The 18,674-nt window shown below is 51.8% G+C and overlaps 1 protein-coding gene across 1 annotated transcript in view; it reads left to right on the plus strand.

Moving 5' to 3' along the window:
• Positions 1-18,674, plus strand: part of LOC139269264 (peripheral-type benzodiazepine receptor-associated protein 1-like) — a 439,285-nt gene that overhangs the window by 215,320 nt on the left and 205,291 nt on the right. The window contains exons 6-7 of the mRNA XM_070888352.1: positions 8,640-8,744; positions 10,305-10,355. Coding sequence (XP_070744453.1) covers positions 8,640-8,744; positions 10,305-10,355 — 156 coding nt within the window. The remainder of the gene's footprint in view (positions 1-8,639; positions 8,745-10,304; positions 10,356-18,674) is intronic.

Here is an 18,674-nt window from a genome sequence, read left to right on the forward strand (position 1 = left end):
CGAAGATCAGGCCCTCAAATCTGGCACCAAGCTTATGGTCAACAGGGCTGTAGTGATACCCGCCCTCCTGTATGGCTCAGAGACATGGATTATGTACAGTAGACACCTCAAATCGCTGGAGAAATACCACCAGCGATGCCTTCACAAGATCCTGCAAATCCCCTGGGAGGACAGACACACCAATGTCAGTGTTCTCGATCAGGCCAACATCCCCAGCATCGAAGCACTGACCACACTCGGCATGCCCGACACAAGACTCCCAAAGCAAGCGCTCTACTCGGAACTCCTTCACGGCAAGCGAGCCCCAGGTGGGCAGAGGAAACGTTACAAGGACACCCTCAAAGCCTCCCTGATAAAGTGCAACATCCCCACCGACACCTGGGAGTCCCTGGCCAAAGACCGCCCTAAGTGGAGGAAGAGCATCTGGGTGGGCGCTGAGCACCTCGAGTCTCGTCGCCGAGAGCATGCAGAAACCAAGCGCAGGCAGCGGAAGGAGCGTGCGGCAAACCAGTCCCACCCTCCCTTTCCCTCAACCACTGTCTGTCCCACCTGTGACAGAGACTGTAATTCCTGTATTGGACTGTTCAGTCACCTGAGAACTCACTTTTAGAGTGGAAGCAAGTCTTCCTCGATTCCGAGGGACTGCCTATGATGATGATTACAACAGTGACTACACTTCAAAAAAGTACTTCATTGGCTGTAACGCGCTTTGAGACGTCCGATGGTCGCGAAAGGCACTATAGAAATGCAAGTCTTTCTTTTATGTCTCGGGCCCTGGGAATCAGCCTGGAGCCTGCAGTACTAATCCTAATTTGTCAGCGGCCAGAACCTGTCAGTGTTTCTTGGGACCAGTGATTGGGCAATTGAATGCTGCCTTGCTGTGGTCTATGTGAACATTGGGCCAGAAATCACTGTTTGCGACTTTAAGGGGAACCTGTTTATGTCAAGGGAGGGGGGAGGGGAAACGCGGGCGGGGGGAGGGGGAGAGGGGGATGGGGGGAGGGGACAGGGTGGAGAGGGGGACGGGGGGAGGGGGACGGGGGGGAGGGGAATGGGGGGGAAGGGGACGGGGGGGAGGAGGACTGGGGGGGGTGGGGGGGGTGGGGGTTGGGGGGAGGGGATAGGGGGGAGGGGGATGGGGGTGAGGGCACTCAAGGGGGAGGGGGGAGGAGGAGGCTCCCTCTGATCGTCAGTCACACACAGACTGTGAGTGGACGGGCGATGGAGAGGGAAGTGTATTCCAGCGAGGAGCCACCAGCTTCAGGACAATGCGGGGGTGGGGAGTGAGATTGTTCTGCACGCAGCATTCCAACCCGAGCTGCCCACGGAGTTAATCCCATGACCAGAATATTCAAGGAGTAACAATAGGGAGTCATGTTTAACCCCCTGATGTGAGAGTCCTTCATAACTCAATCACTGCTTTGACATTTGTAATCCCTCACCGGGGAGATAAATGCGGTTTCCATGGTTATCCACCGAGGGCTTTCTGTGAAGCATATAAAACGTGTCACGTGACATGCAGTTCCAGCATCCTGTGACCTCCCTGCCATTGGCCCCCAAGGTTCTGCTCACCGGATTTTACATTGACACCCTGAACGTTTAATAGCTGGCTAAAGTTTCAGTAATCAGCGCAGTTTATAAATATTACTTGTTAATTCACCCTTGTGGCTTTTATATTTTAATATCACAAACCATCAAATCCATTAACCGAGCAAAATGAATATTCTAAAGGTTAAAGTGAACAACAAACTGGACCAGTGTCAGATCTCAGGGATATCCCGATAGTCCCAGTATTCCCGACATTCCCGGAAATCCTCGGTCTCTAAATTGTCAGACTGTTTGCCCGACAGCCAGTTCTGGATGAGCAGAAATGTTCTCCAATTGAATATTGAGAAGATCAAAGCCATTGTTTTCGATCCGCCCACACACTGTGTTCCCCAACCACCGACTCCATCCCTCTCCCCAACCTCTGTCCGGGGCTGAACCCCACTGTTTGCAATTCCCCGTGATTGTGAAGCTGTAGTACTGGGCACTGGGGGCGGGGGGGGCACTGGGGGCACTGGGGGCGGGGGGGCACTGGGGGCGGGGGGGGCACTGGGGGCACTTGGGGCAGGGGGGGGCACAGGGGGCGGGGGGGCACTGGGGGCACTGGGGGCGGGCCAATGTTGTATCACGCTGTCGCTGCCTGTTCTATTCCATGGGCTTCAATACTGCTAACAAGCCCAATGTGTGGCATTTTATCAAACACATTTTGGAAATCCATATACACCAAACCCATATACTCGTGCTGTCCCTTTGCTCCTCTCATTTCCTTTTTCACTTTTCTGTACTTTTTATATTCAGCCTGATTCTCCCTTGTCATACGCCCCCCGCCCCCACCCTCCCGGCCACCTTTGCTGCTTCCTCCGACTCACTGACTCCTTCGTCATCCAGGGAGCTGTGGCTTTGGTTGCCCTCCCTTTCTGCCTCGTGGGAATGTACCTCGACTGTACCCCGACCATCGCCTCCTCCCGACCATCGCCTCCATCCCGACCATTGCCTCCATCCCGACCATCGCCTCCTCCCGACCATCGCATCCATCCCGACCATCGCCTCCATCCCGACCATCGCCTCCTCCCAACCATCGCCTCCATCCCGACCATCGCCTCCATCCCGACCATCGCCTCCATCCCGACCATCGCCTCCATCCCGACCATCGCCTCCATCCCGACCATCGCCTCCTTAGAGGCTGCCCATTGCTACATTCCATTTCTGCGTTCCAGTCTTTCACTCCAGTTTTCCCGGGCCAGATCCTTCCACAAATCACTGAAATTAGCCCTCCTCCAGTTAGGTATTTTTATTCCAGGTTGCTCCTTTTCATTCTCCATAACCAATCTAAACCTCGATACTATGATCACTATTCCCGAGATGCTCCCCACTGAGACATTCTCCACTTGACCCACTTCAGTCCCCAGGACTAGCTCCAGCAAGGCCTCCTTCCTCATTGGGCAGGAAACATACTGAGCAAGAAAGTTCTCCTGAACACACCCCAGAAATTCCTCCCCTTCCCTGCCCTGAACACAATCACTGCCCCATTCAATATTTGGGTCTTTAAAGTCTCCCATTATCATGGCTCTATAATTCATGCACCTCTCAGTCATTTCCCTGTAAGTCTGCTCCTCTATCGCCTTCCTTTTGCTGGCCTATAAAATACACCAAACACCGCAATAGCCCCTCTATTGTTTCTTAGCTCCAACCAAATAGATTCTATCTCGGAGCCCTCAAGGACATTCTCTCTTCCCAGCACATTAATATTTCCCTTAGTCCATACAGGTTCTGCTATGCCTCCTTTTTCACTTCCCCATCTTTCCTGAATATCTTGTAGCCAGGAATATTAAGCGTTCACTCCCACCCTTTATGATGCAGGTCACAATTATTGCCAAAAATATACCCGAGACCCGAATCAGAATGGGCATCCGCCCAGCCCAGTCCGTAGGGTCAGGGCAGGCGTGTCAGAGGATCCTGATCGAGGAACATCTGGGCTCTTCCCCGGATATAACACTTCCCCAACCCCCTCCCCCTCCATCCCACCCAACAACTCCCCCCACCCCCCCACTGCCTCCCCACTCAAGTACCCCCCCACCCAACTCCCCCCCACTCAACTCCCCCCCGACCCAACTCTTCCCCCCCACCCAACTCTTCCCCTCCCCACCCAACTAACTCCCCCCCCACCCAACCAACTCTCCCCAACCACCCAACTCCCCCCCACCCAAACAACTCCCACCACTCAACAACTCCCAACCCACAACTCCTCCCCCCACCCAACTCCCCCCCACCTAACTCTTCCCCCCCACCCAACCAACTTCCCCCCACCCAACCAACTCCTCCCCCCCACCCAGCCAACTCCTCCCCCCCACCCAGCCAACTCCTCCCCCCCCATCCAACAACTCCCCCTCACCCAACCAATTCCCACCCCACCCAACTCCCCCCACTCTATGGCCTACTCCTGCACCTATTTTCTATGTTTCTATGTTTCCCCTCCCGGCCCCACCCATCCAAGGCCCCCATCCCCCCACCCACCGCCCGCATGATCCCACCCAACTCCCGCCCCATCCCACCCAACAACTGCCCCCACCCCCCCCACTGCCCCCCCACTCAACTCCCCCCCCACACAACTCCCCCCTCCACCCAACTCCCCCCGCCCCCCACCCAACAACTCCTCGCCCACACCCAAATCCCCCTACCACCCAACTCTTCCCCCCCACCACCCAACTCTTCGCCCCCACCCAACCAACTGTCCCCCCACCCAACCAACTCCCCCCACCCAACCAACTACTCCCCACCCAACCAACTCCCCCCACCCAACCAACTGTCCCCCCACCCAACCAACTCCCCCCACCCAACCAACTACTCCCCACCCAACCAACTCCCCCCACCCAACCAACTCCCCCCACCCAACCAACTACTCCCCACCCAACCAACTCCCCCCACCCAACCAACTCCCCCCACCCAACCAACTCCCCCCACCCAACCAACTCCCCCCACCCAACCAACTACTCCCCACCCAACCAACTGTCCCCCCACCCAACCAACTCCCCCCACCCAACCAACTCCCCCCACCCAACCAACTACTCCCCACCCAACCAACTCCCCCCACCCAACCAACTACTCCCCACCCAACCAACTCCCCCCACCCAACCAACTACTCCCCACCCAACCAACTCCATCCCACCCAACCAACTCCCCCCCCACCCAACAAACTCCCCCTCACCCAACCAACTCCCCCCACCCAACCAACTCCCCACCACCCAACCAACTCCCCCCACCCAACCAACTCCCCCCCCACCCAACCAAATCCCCCCACCCAACCAACTACTCCCCACCCAACCAACTCCATCCCACCCAACCAACTCCCCCCCCACCCAACAAACTCCCCCCCACCCAACCAACTCCCCCCCACCCAACCAACTCCCACCCCCACCAAACTCCCCCCATCCACCCAATTCCCCCTTACCCAACCAACCCCTCCCCACCCAACCAACTCCCCCCAATCAACATCTCCCCCCCCACCCAACTCCCCCCACCTAACCAACTCTCCCCCCACCCAACAAATTCCCCCCCCACCCAAACAATTCCCCCCTCCACCCAACCAATTTCCGCCCCACCCAATCAACTCCCCCCCACCCAACCAACTCCCCCACCCACCCACCCAACTCCCCCCCACCCAACCAACTCCCCCACCCCTACCCAAACAACTCCCCCTACCCAAGCAACTCCCCCTCCACCCAACCAACTACCCCCCCACCCAACCAATTACCCCCCACCCAACCAACTCTCCCCCCCACCCACCCTACTCCCCCCACCCAACCAATTCCCCCCTCCACCCAACCAATTCCCCCCCACCCAACCAACACCCCCCTCAAACAACTCCCCGACCCAACTCCCCCCCCCCACCCACCCACCCAACTCCCCCCCACCCAACCAACTCTCCGCCCGCCCAACAACTTTCCCCCCCACCCAACAACTTCTCCCCACCCAACAACTTCCCCCTCCCCATCCAATTACCCCCCCCGCCCAACCAACTTCCCCCCCCATTTTGTCGTACTCTAAAAGCCACATTCCATTGCCAGCGAGGACCTATTTTAGCTGCGATCCATTCACACATCCTCATGTTGTGACATACTCGCCAACAGCGAACGTTCATTTGAAATGTTCAATCCGTTTTTTGGAAGTGAAACCTTTAATTACTTCCCTCGTCGGGAGGCCCCTCAGGGCCAGAGCCAGGGATCACCCATTCGTCATAGAACGTTACAGCACAGGAGGATCCCATTCGACCCATCGTGCCTGTGCCGGCTCTGTGAGAGAGCGATCCCATCAGTCCCACTCCCCCCGCTCTTTCCCCACAGCCCGGCACATTTTCCTTTTGAAGTCTTTATCCAAATACCCTTTGAAAGTTACCGTTGAATCTGCTCCCACCGCCCTTTCAGGCAGCGCATTGACCTGACGAGGGTCATTAATGCTCAAGTCTGCCCCGTAAAATTGTTTTACTTCAGAATTGACTGAGGTTGTATCCCGTTTTATGTGTTCACTGATTGGCTATGGTTAACTCGAGCTTATCTCCAGCAGTGTGTGACACGGAGCCTCCAGTAAAAGTGAGGAGGGAATCGATTGATTTGTGATGGAGAATGAAGGTCTGTAACACGAGGCAAGGAGCAATACTCTGGTCAGTCATGGAGGAGTGTTCTATTTCCATTCGCAGGATGCGGGGATGCTGCAAGGCCAGCATTTATTGTCCGCCCCTAATTGCTTCTGAATGGCTCGCTGGGCCATTTCAGAGTCAACCACCTTGCTGTGGGTCTGGAGTCACGTATAGCCCAGACCAGAGAGGTTTCTATGACAATCTGGTAGTTTCATGACTGATATAGCATTTTGTTTTAATTCCAGATTTATTTAATTAACTGAATTTAAATTCCCCAGCTGCCGTGGTGGGATTGGAACCTATGTCTCTGGATCATTAGCCCATGCCTCGGGATTACTGGTCCAGTGACATAGCCACTGTGCTACCACAGGGAGTGGGTGCAGTGGATAGCACCGTCGTATTTCCGGGGAAGCTGGATGAACACACGAGGGAGGAAGGGATGGTGGGATACGCTGATCACAATGTTCCCGTTGAGCGAGGCCGTGCAGCACCGTAGAGGATCCCCCAGCCGCTCACCCACTTTCAAACACAAAAACCGTGCAGGCACAGCTTTCTGTGACAGTGACAGTGAAGATTGAGTGGGAGGGGGCTGGTGTGGAGAATAAACCCCGGCATGGAGCGTTGGGCCAAACAGCCTGTAATTCAGAGGAAATAACCAACACTTACAAGCTCACCATTTGAGCCCATTATTTGATTAATGGTATTATGATCATTTTTTAAATGACTGAGCTACAATATCGAGCAGGATTGTAAAGGAGTAGGAACTGGAAGCTGGTATCAGGTGTTGTTGGAATAACCCGTCACCAAACCTGAATGTAACGATGAATCTAAGAGAGACACTCCCTGTTCAGTAATTGCAGCCTGTGAGTCTGCTAAACAACACTGTTCGATAGCTCTTTATTACTGAGCTTCTCTGGGCTAGGAGATATGTTTTGCCGGAAGCAGGCGTTCATTTCCTCCACTCCCTGAACTCTACTAGGGGTAGACTACTCCTGAGCTAAGGGATTTGAGTATAAGAGCAGGGAGGCCTTACTGCAGTTGTACAGGGCCTTGGTGAGGCCTCACCTGGAATATTGTTCAGTTTTGGTCTCCTAATCTGAGGAAGGACGGTCTTGCTATTGAGGGAGTGCAGCGAAGGTTCACGAGACACAAATTCCTGGGATGGCAAGACTGACATATGAGGAGAGACTGGATCGACTGGGCCTGTATTCACTGGAGTTTAGAAGGATGAGAGGCGATCTCAAATAAACATATGAAATTCTGACGGGACTGGACAGGTTAGATGTAGGAAGAATGTTCCCGATGTTGGGGAAGTCCAGAACCAGGGGTCACAGTCTAAGGATAAGGGGTAAGCCATTTAGGACGGAGATGAGGAGAAACTTCTTCACTCAGAGAGTTATTAATCTGTGGAATTCTCGACCGCAGAGAGTTGTTGAGGCCAGTTCATTAGATATATTCAAAAGGGAGTTAGATATGGCCCTTACGGCTAAAGGGATCAAGGGGTATGGAGAGAAAGCAGGAAAGGGGTACTGAGGGAATGATCAGACATGATCTTATTGAATGGTGGTGCAGGCTCGAAGGGCCGAATGGCCTACTCCTGCACCTATTTTCTATGTTTCTATGTTTACCTGTCACTCACTTTGCCGTCATCATCATGCGCAGTCCCTCGGAATCGAGGAAGACTTGCTTCCACTCTAAAACTGAGTTCTCAGGTGACTGAACAGTCCAATACGGGAATTACAATCTCTGTCACAGGTGGGACAGACAGTGGTTGATGGAAAGGGTGGGTGGGGAGTCTGGTTTGCCGCACACTCCTTCCGCTGCTTGCGCTTGTTTTCTGCATGCTCTCGGTGACCAGACTCGAGGTGCTCAGCGCCCTCCCGGCTGCTCTTCCTCCACTTAGTGTAGTGAGGTCAGCAACATCTTGTATTTATATAGCGCCTTTAACATCGTAAAACGTCCCAAGGATCGTCACAGGAGCATTATCAAACAACATTTAACACCGAGCCACAGGAGAAGACATTCAGATATGTTACCAAAAGCTTGGTCAAAGAGAAAGAAATAAAGACTTGAATTTATATAGCGCCTTTCATGTCCACAGGACATCTCAAAGCATTTTACAGCCAATGAAGTACTTTTGGAGTGTAGTCACTGTTGTAAAGTAGGTAGGTTTTCAGGAATGCCTTAAAGGATGAGAGAGAGGCGGAGAGGTTTAGGGAGGGAGTTCCAGAGCTTGGGGCCCAGACAGCTGAAGGCACGGCCACTGATGGTGGAGTGATAGAAATTGAGGATGCTCAAGAGGGCAGGATTGAAGGTGCGCAGAGATCTCAGGGGGTTGTGGGACTGGAGGAGGTTACAGAGATAGGGAGGGGCAGGCGAAACAAACTATTGCTGGTGGGATCCTGATCCAAACGGCAGGCCACTGCTGATGTTACCTTGACCCTTGACCCTTGTCTTGCAGCATATGAGAGAAGCAGCTGGGCGTCGCCAACAGTTGGAGTTGGAGCATGTGGAAGCATTGGCTGTTCTCAACACGAAGCAGCAAGAGATCGAGGTCCTGCAGAAGGTGAGGGGAGCTCGGAGGTTCCATGGGGGCCGGGCAGGAAATCGGTAACTCCCTGGGGGATTGTTCCGCGGGAGCTTTCATACATCCAGACTGGACCTGCTTTTCAAAATGATGTTGCGATGGGCGAGCTGAGCCACAGAGGCTACAGGAGCCGGGAGTAATTCCGCAAATCCCTCCATATCCTCGCCCCTCCCTATCTCTGTAATCTCCTCCAGCCCCACAACCTCCCGAGATGTCTGCGCTCCTCTAATTCTGCCCCCTTGAGCATCCCTGATTATAATCGCTCCACCATCGGTGGCCGTGCCTTCTGTTACCTGGGCCCCGAGCTCTGGAACTCCCTCCCTAAACCTCTCCGCCTCTCTACCTCGCTTTCCTCCTTCTAGACACTCCTTAAAATCTATCTCTTCGACCAAGCACTTGGTCACCTATCCTAATGTCTCTTGTCTCTGTTATATGGCTCAGTGTCAGTTTCTTTTCTGAAAACACTCCTGTGATGGGCCTCAGGATGTTAAAGACACTATATAAATGCAAGTTGTTGTTGGCTCAAGACTGCCACACATCACCACCAGAGGGCCTACCTGTTGGAGTCCCAAGGGATCCCAGCATCCCTTGGGAGCACGGTATATAAGCAGGCCACCCAGGAGGTACCTGCACTCTGGAGTCTTATTAAAGGAGCTAAGGTCACACTTGCTCATTGTACACAGTACTCAGTTTCATCCTTTGTTATGAACATATCACTCCCACCAATTGCTGACCAATGTAAAAGGTTATCTCCAATTCCATGCTCCTTCAGTTTACCAATAATCTCCTGTGCAGAACCTTGTCAAACACCTATAGACCCTATAGACAGCATCCATCGACACTCCTTTGCCAATCATGCTGGTGCCCTCCTCAAAAACTCAACTAGAGCAGTCAGACCCGACCAACCCTTCACAAATCTTCGCTGACTGGCTTTGATCAGCTCAAACTTGTCCAAGTGCACAGTCACTCTGTCCCTGATGAAAGATTCTAGTCACTTCCCCACAACTGACTTTAAACTGACCGGTCTGTAATTCCTTGGTTTCTCTCTCCCTCCCTTCGACATATGCAATTTCACAGGACGCGGAGAACAAGCAGTGTAATGTACGCACTGTGCGTATGCTCACAGGTTTGTGGGGCTGTTGCACTGTGAGTGGCTTAGCCAGTCACGTGATGTTCACAAGACTCAATAAAACCCCAGCCAGTTGGGTTCGGGGGATCCACGATGGGGCAGGTGGCTGTGAGCCTGGTGGATGAACCGGTAATGTGTAGTGTGATTGTTAAACCTTCGCTAATAAACCAACTAGTTCTCAATAGCAATGTGTTGCTATGGATTCTTAAGCAAAGAACCCACAAAGCAAATACATTGCAGATGGATAAATGCAGTTGAGGGGCAGGTCAGCTGTGATTGAATAGAATGGTGGCGGGGGGGAGGGAAGAGGCTCGAGGGGCTGAATGGCCTCCTCCTGCACAAAGTGTTGCCATATCTTGATGTTTATTAATAAATGTGAAAGTAATGTTTTTTCACGGGTTCTGTTTCAGGCTCAGGTTGAGGCTAAGAAGGAACATGAGGGAGCAGTCCAACTTCTAGAAGTGAGTAAGCACCTTTTACATTTACGACCAAACTTTTGACGAATAGGTTCTGGCTCGCAGACTGCCGCGGTGGTACTTTTGTGTTTTTATTTTAAGTTGATGAAATCTAAACGGGTCCTTGTCTACGCTACTTTGTCCAGAGATTCTGTATTCTGATTCACAGAGTATGGGGAAGAAGTTAAAATAGTTAGATTCTAAAACCTTATTGTGCCCTGTGATTGGGCATTGAACCTTATTGCGCCATGTGTTGGGCATTGCACCGTATTGCGCTGTGATTGGGCATTGCACCCTTTGGTGCCCTGTGATTGGGCATTGCATCTTATGGGAGAGAGTGTGGTTCCAGCACGAGGGTTATGTCAGTCTCAGGGCGACATGTGTGAACAAGCAACGCTCCAACTGCCTGCTTTCAGCTTGCAATCTGAATTTAAATACACTTTATTTTGAAGGTACCAGAATTATGTCGAATGTAATAAGACCCCCCTGTATTTTGCTTACAGCATATGCATAAAAATAAGTATTGAAGTAAGTGAAATGCCTTTCAGTTCCAATTATCTTCAGAAAAATTAAAGTGTTCATTGAATCATAGAAATTTACAGCACGGAAGGAGGCCATTCGGCCCATCGTGTCCGCGCCGGCTGACAAAGAGCTACCCAGCCTAATCCCACTTTCCAGCTCTCGGTCCGTAGCCCTGTAGGTTACAGCACTTCAAGTGCACATCCAAGTACTTTTTAAATGTGGTGAGGGTTTCTGCCTCTACCATCCTTTCAGGCAGTGAGTTCCAGACCCCCACCGCCCTCTGGGTGAAGACATTTCCCCTCAAATCCCCTCTAAACCTCCCCCCAATTACTTTAAATCTATGCCCCCTGATTGTTGACCCCTCTGCCAAGGGGAATAGGTCCTTCCTATCCACTCTATCCAGGCCCCTCATAATTTTATACATCTCAATAAGGTCTTCCTTCAGCCTCCTCTGTTCCAAAGAAAACAACCCCAGCCTATCCAATCTTTCCTCATCGCTAAAAGTTCTCCAGTCCAGGCAACATCCTGGTAAATCTCCTCTGTCCTCTCTCTAGTGCAATCACATCTTTCCTGCAATGTGGTGACCAGAACTGCACGCAGTACTCCAGCTGTTTTAGAAAAATAACTTTCAAAAAGGAATTGGATAAATACTTGAAGGGGAAAAATTTGCAGAGCTATGGGGCAAGAGCGGGGAGTGGGATTATTTGGACAGCTCTTTCAAAGAGCTGACATGGGCACACAATGGGCCGAATGGCCTTGTTCCATGCTGTATCATTCGATAAAAACCTCATTATAATATTGTAGTGTGTGTAAGTCACTGCAACACTCGCTGGACTGCAACTTATGATCGACAAGAAATCAGAGTCAGGGAGTCGAGGTCATCGCAGTGGAATTCTACTTTTTAGCTTTTCAACAACAAGAACTTGTATTTATATAGCGCCTTTAACTTAGTAAAAAGTCCCAAGGCGCTTCACAGCAGTGTTATAAGGCAAAACAATACATTTGACACTGAGCCACTTAAGAAAAAATGATGGCAGATGACCAAAGCTTGGTCAAAGAGGTCAGTTTTAAGTAGCATCTTAATGGAGGAGAGAGAGGCGGAGAGGTTTAGGGAGGGAGTTCCGGAGCTTGGGGCCCAGGCAGCAGAAGGCACAGCCACCGATGGTGGAGCGATTATAATCAGGGATGGTCAGGAGGGCAGAATTAGAGGAGCGAAGAGATCTCGGGGGGTTGTGGGGCTGGAGGAGATTACAGAGATAGGGAGGGGCGAGGGCCATGGAGGGATTTGTAAACAAGGATGAGAATTTTGAAATCGAGGCTTTGCTTAACTGAGAGCCAATGTAGATCAGTGAGCACAGGGGGTGATGGGTGAGTGGGACTCGGTGCGAGTTAGGACATGGGGCAGCGAGCACAGGGGGTGATGGGTGAGTGGGACTCGGTGCGAGTTAGTACACGGGGGCAGTGAGCACAGTGGGTGATGGGTGAGTGGGACTCGGTGTGAGTTAGGACACGGGATCAGTGAGCACAGGGGGTGATGGGTGAGCGGGACTCGGTGCGAGTTAGGACACGGGGCAGTGAGCACAGTGGGTGATGGGTGAGTGGGACTCGGTGCGAGTTAGGACATGGGGGCAGTGAGCACAGGGGGTGATGGGTGAGTGGGACTCGGTGCGAGTTAGGACACGGGGCAGTGAGCACAGGGGGTGATGGGTGAGCTGGACTCGGTGCGAGTTAGGACACGGGTCAGTGAGCACAGGGGGTGATGGGTGAGTGGGACTCGGTGCGAGTTAGGACACGGGGCAGTGAGCACAGGGGGTGATGGGTGAGTGGGACTCGGTGTGAGTTAGGACATGGGGGCAGTGAACACAGGGGGTGATGGGTGAGCGGGACTCGGTGCGAGTTAGGACACGGGTCAGTGAGCACAGAGGGTGATGGGTGAGTGGGACTCGGTGCGAGTTAGGACACGGGGCAGTGAGCACAGGGGGTGATGGGTGAGTGGGACTCGGTGCGAGTTAGTACATGCGCAGCCAAGATTTGGATTACCTCTAGTTTACGTCGGGTAGAATGTGGGAGGCTGGCCAGGAGTGCGTTGGAATAGTCAAGCCTAGATATAACAGATATGGATGAGCGTTTCAGCAGCGGATGAGATGAGGCAGGGGCGGAGACGGGCGATGTTACGGAGGTGGAAATAGGAGGTTTTAGTTATGCTGTGGATATGCGGTTGGAAGCTCATTTCAGGGTCAAATATGACACCAAGGTTGCGAACAGTCTGGTTCAGCCTCAGGCAGAAGCCAGGGAGAGGGATGGAGCCAGTGGCGAGGGAACGCAGTTCGTGGCGGGACTGAAAACAATGGCTTCAGTCTTCCCAATAATTGGAAAACATTTCTGCTGATCCAGAACTGGATGTGGGACAAGCAGTCTGACAATGTAGAGACCGAGGAGGGGTCGAGAGAAGTGGTGGTGAGGTAGAGCTGGGTGTCATCAGCCTACATGTAGAAACACGCTGTGTTTTCCGGATGATGTCACCACGGGGCCGAGGATCAATTCCTGGGGATCTGAAGCGGACACAGTTCGATCGGATTCATTGCTTTTGGTGGGACACGAGTACAATTCATTTCATTTTGTGTTTGCTGCAGTTCCGCAATCCTCCCGCAATCACACTCGCAAACCACCCAGACCTGGGCGGTAACTTTAACCTGCCTGCCTGCTGGGACACTGATGGGATCCGATCGGACAAGTGTTTTATGCCCATTGCCTGATCTTACTTTCTCTTCACTTCAGTAGAAAGTCAACAAAGACGGACAGTGAGACCAACCACCGATCCGATCCCGTAATTTTCCCACCAGGACGGCCAGGTAAAAATTACAACCCAGTCCCACGTCCCAGCTCAATGCGTTCCGAAAACAGGTGTGAGCAGTGTGCACTATAACCAGATGTGAGCAGTGTGCACTATAACCAGGTGTGAGGAGCAGTGTGCACAATAGCCAGGTGTGAGCAGTGTGCACTATAACCAGGTGTGAGGTGCAGTGTGCACTATAGCCAGGTGTCAGCAGTGTGCACTATAACCAGGTGTGAGCAGTGTGCACTAGAACCAGGTGTGAGGAGCAGTGTGCACTATAACCAGATGTGAGGAGCAGTGTGCACTATAACCAGGTGTGAGCAGTGTGCACTATAACCAGGTGTGAGCAGTGTGCACTAGAACCAGGTGTGAGGAGCAGTGTGCACTATAACCAGGTGTGAGCAGTGTGCACTATAACCAGGTGTGAGCAGTGTGCACAAGAACCAGGTGTGAGGAGCAGTGTGCACTATAACCACGTGTGAGGAGCAGTGTGCACTATAACCAGGTGTGAGCAGTGTGCACTATAACCAGATGTGAGCAGTGTGCACTCTAACCAGGTGTGAGGACCAGTGTGCACTTTCACCAGGTGTGAGGAGCAGTGTGCACGTTAATCAGGTGTGAGGAGCAGTGTGCACGATAACCAGGTGTGAGCAGTGTGCACTATAACCAAGTGTGAACAGTGTGCACAATAACGAGGTGTGAAGAGCACTGTGCACTATAACCAGGTGTGAGCAGTGTGCACTATAACCAGGTGTGAGGAGCAGTGTGCACGATAACCAGGTGTGAGGAGCAGTGTGCACTATAACCAGGTGTGAGGATCAGTGTGCACTTTAATCAGGTGTGAGGAGCAGAGTGCACTAAAACCAGGTGTGAGCAGTGTGCACTATAACCAAGTGTGCAGTGTGCACAATATCTAGGTGTGTGCAGTGTGCACACTAATGAGGTGTGAGCAGTGTGCTCTATAACCAGGTGTGAGGACCAGTGTGCACTAAAACCAGGTGTGAGCAGAGTGCACTAAAACCAGGTGTGAAGAGCAGTGTGCACTTTAATCAGGTGTGAGGAGCAGTGTGCACTATAACCAGGTGTGAGGACCAGTGTGCACTAAATCCAGGTGTGAGCAGTGTGCACTATAACCAGGTGTGAGGACCAGTGTGCATTATAACCAGGTGTGATCAGTGTGCACTATAACCAGATGTGAGCAGTGTGCACTCTAACCAGGTGTGAGGACCAGTGTGCACTATAACCAGGTGTGATGAGCAGTGTGCACTTTAATCAGGTGTGAAGAGCAGTGTGCACTATAACCAGGTGTGAGCAGTGTGCACTATAACCAGGTGTGAGGAGCAGTGTGCACTCTAACCAGGTGTGAGCAGTGTGCACGATAACCAGGTGTGAGGAGTAGTGTGCACAATAACCAGGTGTGAGGAGCATTGTGCACTATAACCAGGTGTGAGAAGTGTGCACTATAACCAGGTGTGAGGAGCATTGTACAATATAACCAGGTGTGAGCAGTGTGCACTATAACCAGTTGTGTGCAGCATGCACTATAACCAGGTGTGAGCAGTGTGCACAATAACCAGGTGTGAAGAGCACTGTGCACTATAACCAGGTGTGAGCAGTGTGCACTATAACCAGGTGTGAGGAGCAGTGTGCACTATAACCAGGTATGAGCAGTGTGCACGATAACCAGGTGTGAGGAGCAGTGTGCACGATAACCAGGTGTGAGGAGCAGTGTGCACTATAACCAGGTGTGAGCAGTGTGCACTATAACCAGGTGTGAGGAGCAGTGAACAATATAACCAGGTGTGAGCAGTATGCACTATAACCAGGTGTGAGCAGTGTGCACTATAACCAGGTGTGAGCAGTGTGCACTATAACCAGGTGTGAGCAGTGTGCATGATAACCAGGTGTGAGGAGCATTGTGCACTCTAACCAGGTGTGAGCAGTGTACACTATAACCAGGTGTGAGCATTGTGCACTATAATCAGGTGTAAGAGATGTGTGCACGATAACCAGGTGTGAACAGTGCGCACTATAACCAAGTGTGTGCAGTGTGAACAATAACTAGGTGTGTGCTGTGTGCACAATAACTAGGTGTGAGCAGTGTGCACTCAAACCAGGTGTGAGGAGTAGTGTGCACTATAACTAGGTGTGAGCAGTGTGCACTATAACCAAGTGTGAGCATTGTGCACAATAACCAGGTGTGAGCAGAGTGTACTATAACCAGGTGTGAGGAGCAATGTGCACAAGAACCAGGTGTGAGCAGAGTGCACTATAACCAGGTGTGAGCAGTGTGCACTATAACCAGGTGTGAGGAGCACTGTGCACTATAACCAGGTGTGAGCAGTGTGCATGATAACCAAGTGTGAGCAGTGTGCACTATAACCAGTTTTGAGGACCAGTGTGCACTATCACCAGTTGTGAGGAGCAGTGTGCACTATAACCAGGTGTGAGGATCAGTGTGCACTTTAATCAGGTGTGAGGAGCAGAGTGCACTAAAACCAGGTGTGAGCAGTGTGCACTATAACCAAGTGTGCAGTGTGCACAATAACTAGGTGTGTGCAGTGTGCACACTAACGAGGTGTGAGCAGTGTGCTCTATAACCAGGCGTGAGAAGTGTGCACTAAAACCAGGTGTGAGCAGAGTGCACTATAACCAGGTGTGAGGAGCAGTGTGCACTATAACCAGGTGTGAGGAGCAGTGTGCACTATAACCAGGTGTGAGGACCAGTGTGCACTAAAACCAGGTGTGAGCAGTGTGCACTATAACCAGGTGTGAGGATCAGTGTGCACTATAACCAGGTGTGAGGATCAGTGTGCACTTTAATCAGGTGTGAGGAGCAGAGTGCACTAAAACCAGGGGTGAGCAGTGTGCTCTATAACCAAGTGTGCAGTGTGCACAATAACTAGGTGTGTGCAGTGTGCACAATAACTAGGTGTGTGCAGTGTGCACACTAACGAGGTGTGAGCAGTATGCTCTATAACCAGGTGTGAGGACCAGTGTGCACTAAAACCAGTTGTGAGCAGAGTGCACTATAACCAGGTGTGAGGAGCAGTGTGCACTTTAATCAGGTGTGAGGAGCAGTGTGCACTATAACCAGGTGTGAGGACCAGTGTGCACTAAAACCAGGTGTGAGAAGTGTGCACTATAACCAGGTGTGAGGACCAGTCTGCACTATAAACAGGTGTGAGCAGTGTGCACTATAACCAAGTGTGAGCATTGTGCACAATAACCAGGTGTGAGCAGTGTGCACTATAACCAGGTGTGAGCAGAGTGCACTATAACCAGGTGTGAGGAGCAATGTGCACAAGAACCAGGTGTGAGCAGAGTGCACTATAACCAGGTGTGAGCAGTGTGCACTATAACCAGGTGTGAGGAGCACTGTGCACTATAACCAGGTGTGAGCAGTGTGCATGATAACCAAGTGTGAGCAGTGTGCACTATAACCAGTTTTGAGGACCAGTGTGCACTATCACCAGGTGTGAGGAGCAGTGTGCACTATAACCAGGTGTGAGGATCAGTGTGCACTTTAATCAGGTGAGGAGCAGAGTGCACTAAAACCAGGTGTGAGCAGTGTGCACAATAACCAAGTGTGCAGTGTGCACAATAACTAGGTGTGTGCAGTGTGCACACTAACGAGGTGTGAGCAGTGTGCTCTATAACCAGGTGTGAGGACCAGTGTGCACTAAAACCAGGTGTGAGCAGAGTGCACTATAACCAGGTGTGAGGAGCAGTGTGCACTATAACCAGGTGTGAGGAGCAGTGTGCACTATAACCAGGTGTGAGGACCAGTGTGCACTAAAACCAGGTGTGAGCAGTGTGCACTATAACCAGGTGTGAGGAGCAGTGTGCACGAAAACCAGGTGTGAGGATTAGTGTGCACTTTAATCAGGTGTGAGGAGCAGAGTGCACTAAAACCAGGGGTGAGCAGTGTGCTCTATAATCAAGTGTGCAGTGTGCACAATAACTAGGTGTGTGCAGTGTGCACAATAACTAGGTGTGTGCAGTGTGCACACTGATGAGGTGTGAGCAGTATGCTCTATAACCAGGTGTGAGGACCAGTGTGCACTAAAACCAGGTGTGAGCAGAGTGCACTATAACCAGGTGTGAGCAGTGTGCACTATAACCAGGTGTGAGGAGCACTGTGCACTATAACCAGGTGTGAGCAGTGTGCATGATAACCAAGTGTGAGCAGTGTGCACTATAACCAGTTTTGAGGACCAGTGTGCACTATCACCAGGTGTGAGGAGCAGTGTGCACTATAACCAGGTGTGAGGATCAGTGTGCACTTTAATCAGGTGTGAGGAGCAGAGTGCACTAAAACCAGGTGTGAGCAGTGTGCACAATAACCAAGTGTGCAGTGTGCACAATAACTAGGTGTGTGCAGTGTGCACACTAACGAGGTGTGAGCAGTGTGCTCTATAACCAGGTGTGAGGACCAGTGTGCACTAAAACCAGGTGTGAGCAGAGTGCACTATAACCAGGTGTGAGGAGCAGTGTGCACTATAACCAGGTGTGAGGAGCAGTGTGCACTATAACCAGGTGTGAGGACCAGTGTGCACTAAAACCAGGTGTGAGCAGTGTGCACTATAACCAGGTGTGAGGAGCAGTGTGCACTTTAATCAGGTGTGAGGAGCAGAGTGCACTAAAACCAGGTGTGAGGATTAGTGTGCACTTTAATCAGGTGTGAGGAGCAGAGTGCACTAAAACCAGGGGTGAGCAGTGTGCTCTATAACCAAGTGTGCAGTGTGCACAATAACTAGGTGTGTGCAGTGTGCACAATAACTAGGTGTGTGCAGTGTGCACACTAACGAGGTGTGAGCAGTATGCTCTATAACCAGGTGTGAGGACCAGTGTGCACTAAAACCAGGTGTGAGCAGAGTGCACTATAACCAGGTGTGAGGAGCAGTGTGCACTTTAATCAGGTGTGAGGAGCAGTGTGCACTATAACCAGGTGTGAGGACCAGTGT

The sequence above is a fragment of the Pristiophorus japonicus genome, chromosome 8 (genome assembly GCF_044704955.1).
Source record: "Pristiophorus japonicus isolate sPriJap1 chromosome 8, sPriJap1.hap1, whole genome shotgun sequence".
Classification (NCBI taxonomy): Eukaryota; Metazoa; Chordata; class Chondrichthyes; family Pristiophoridae; genus Pristiophorus; species Pristiophorus japonicus.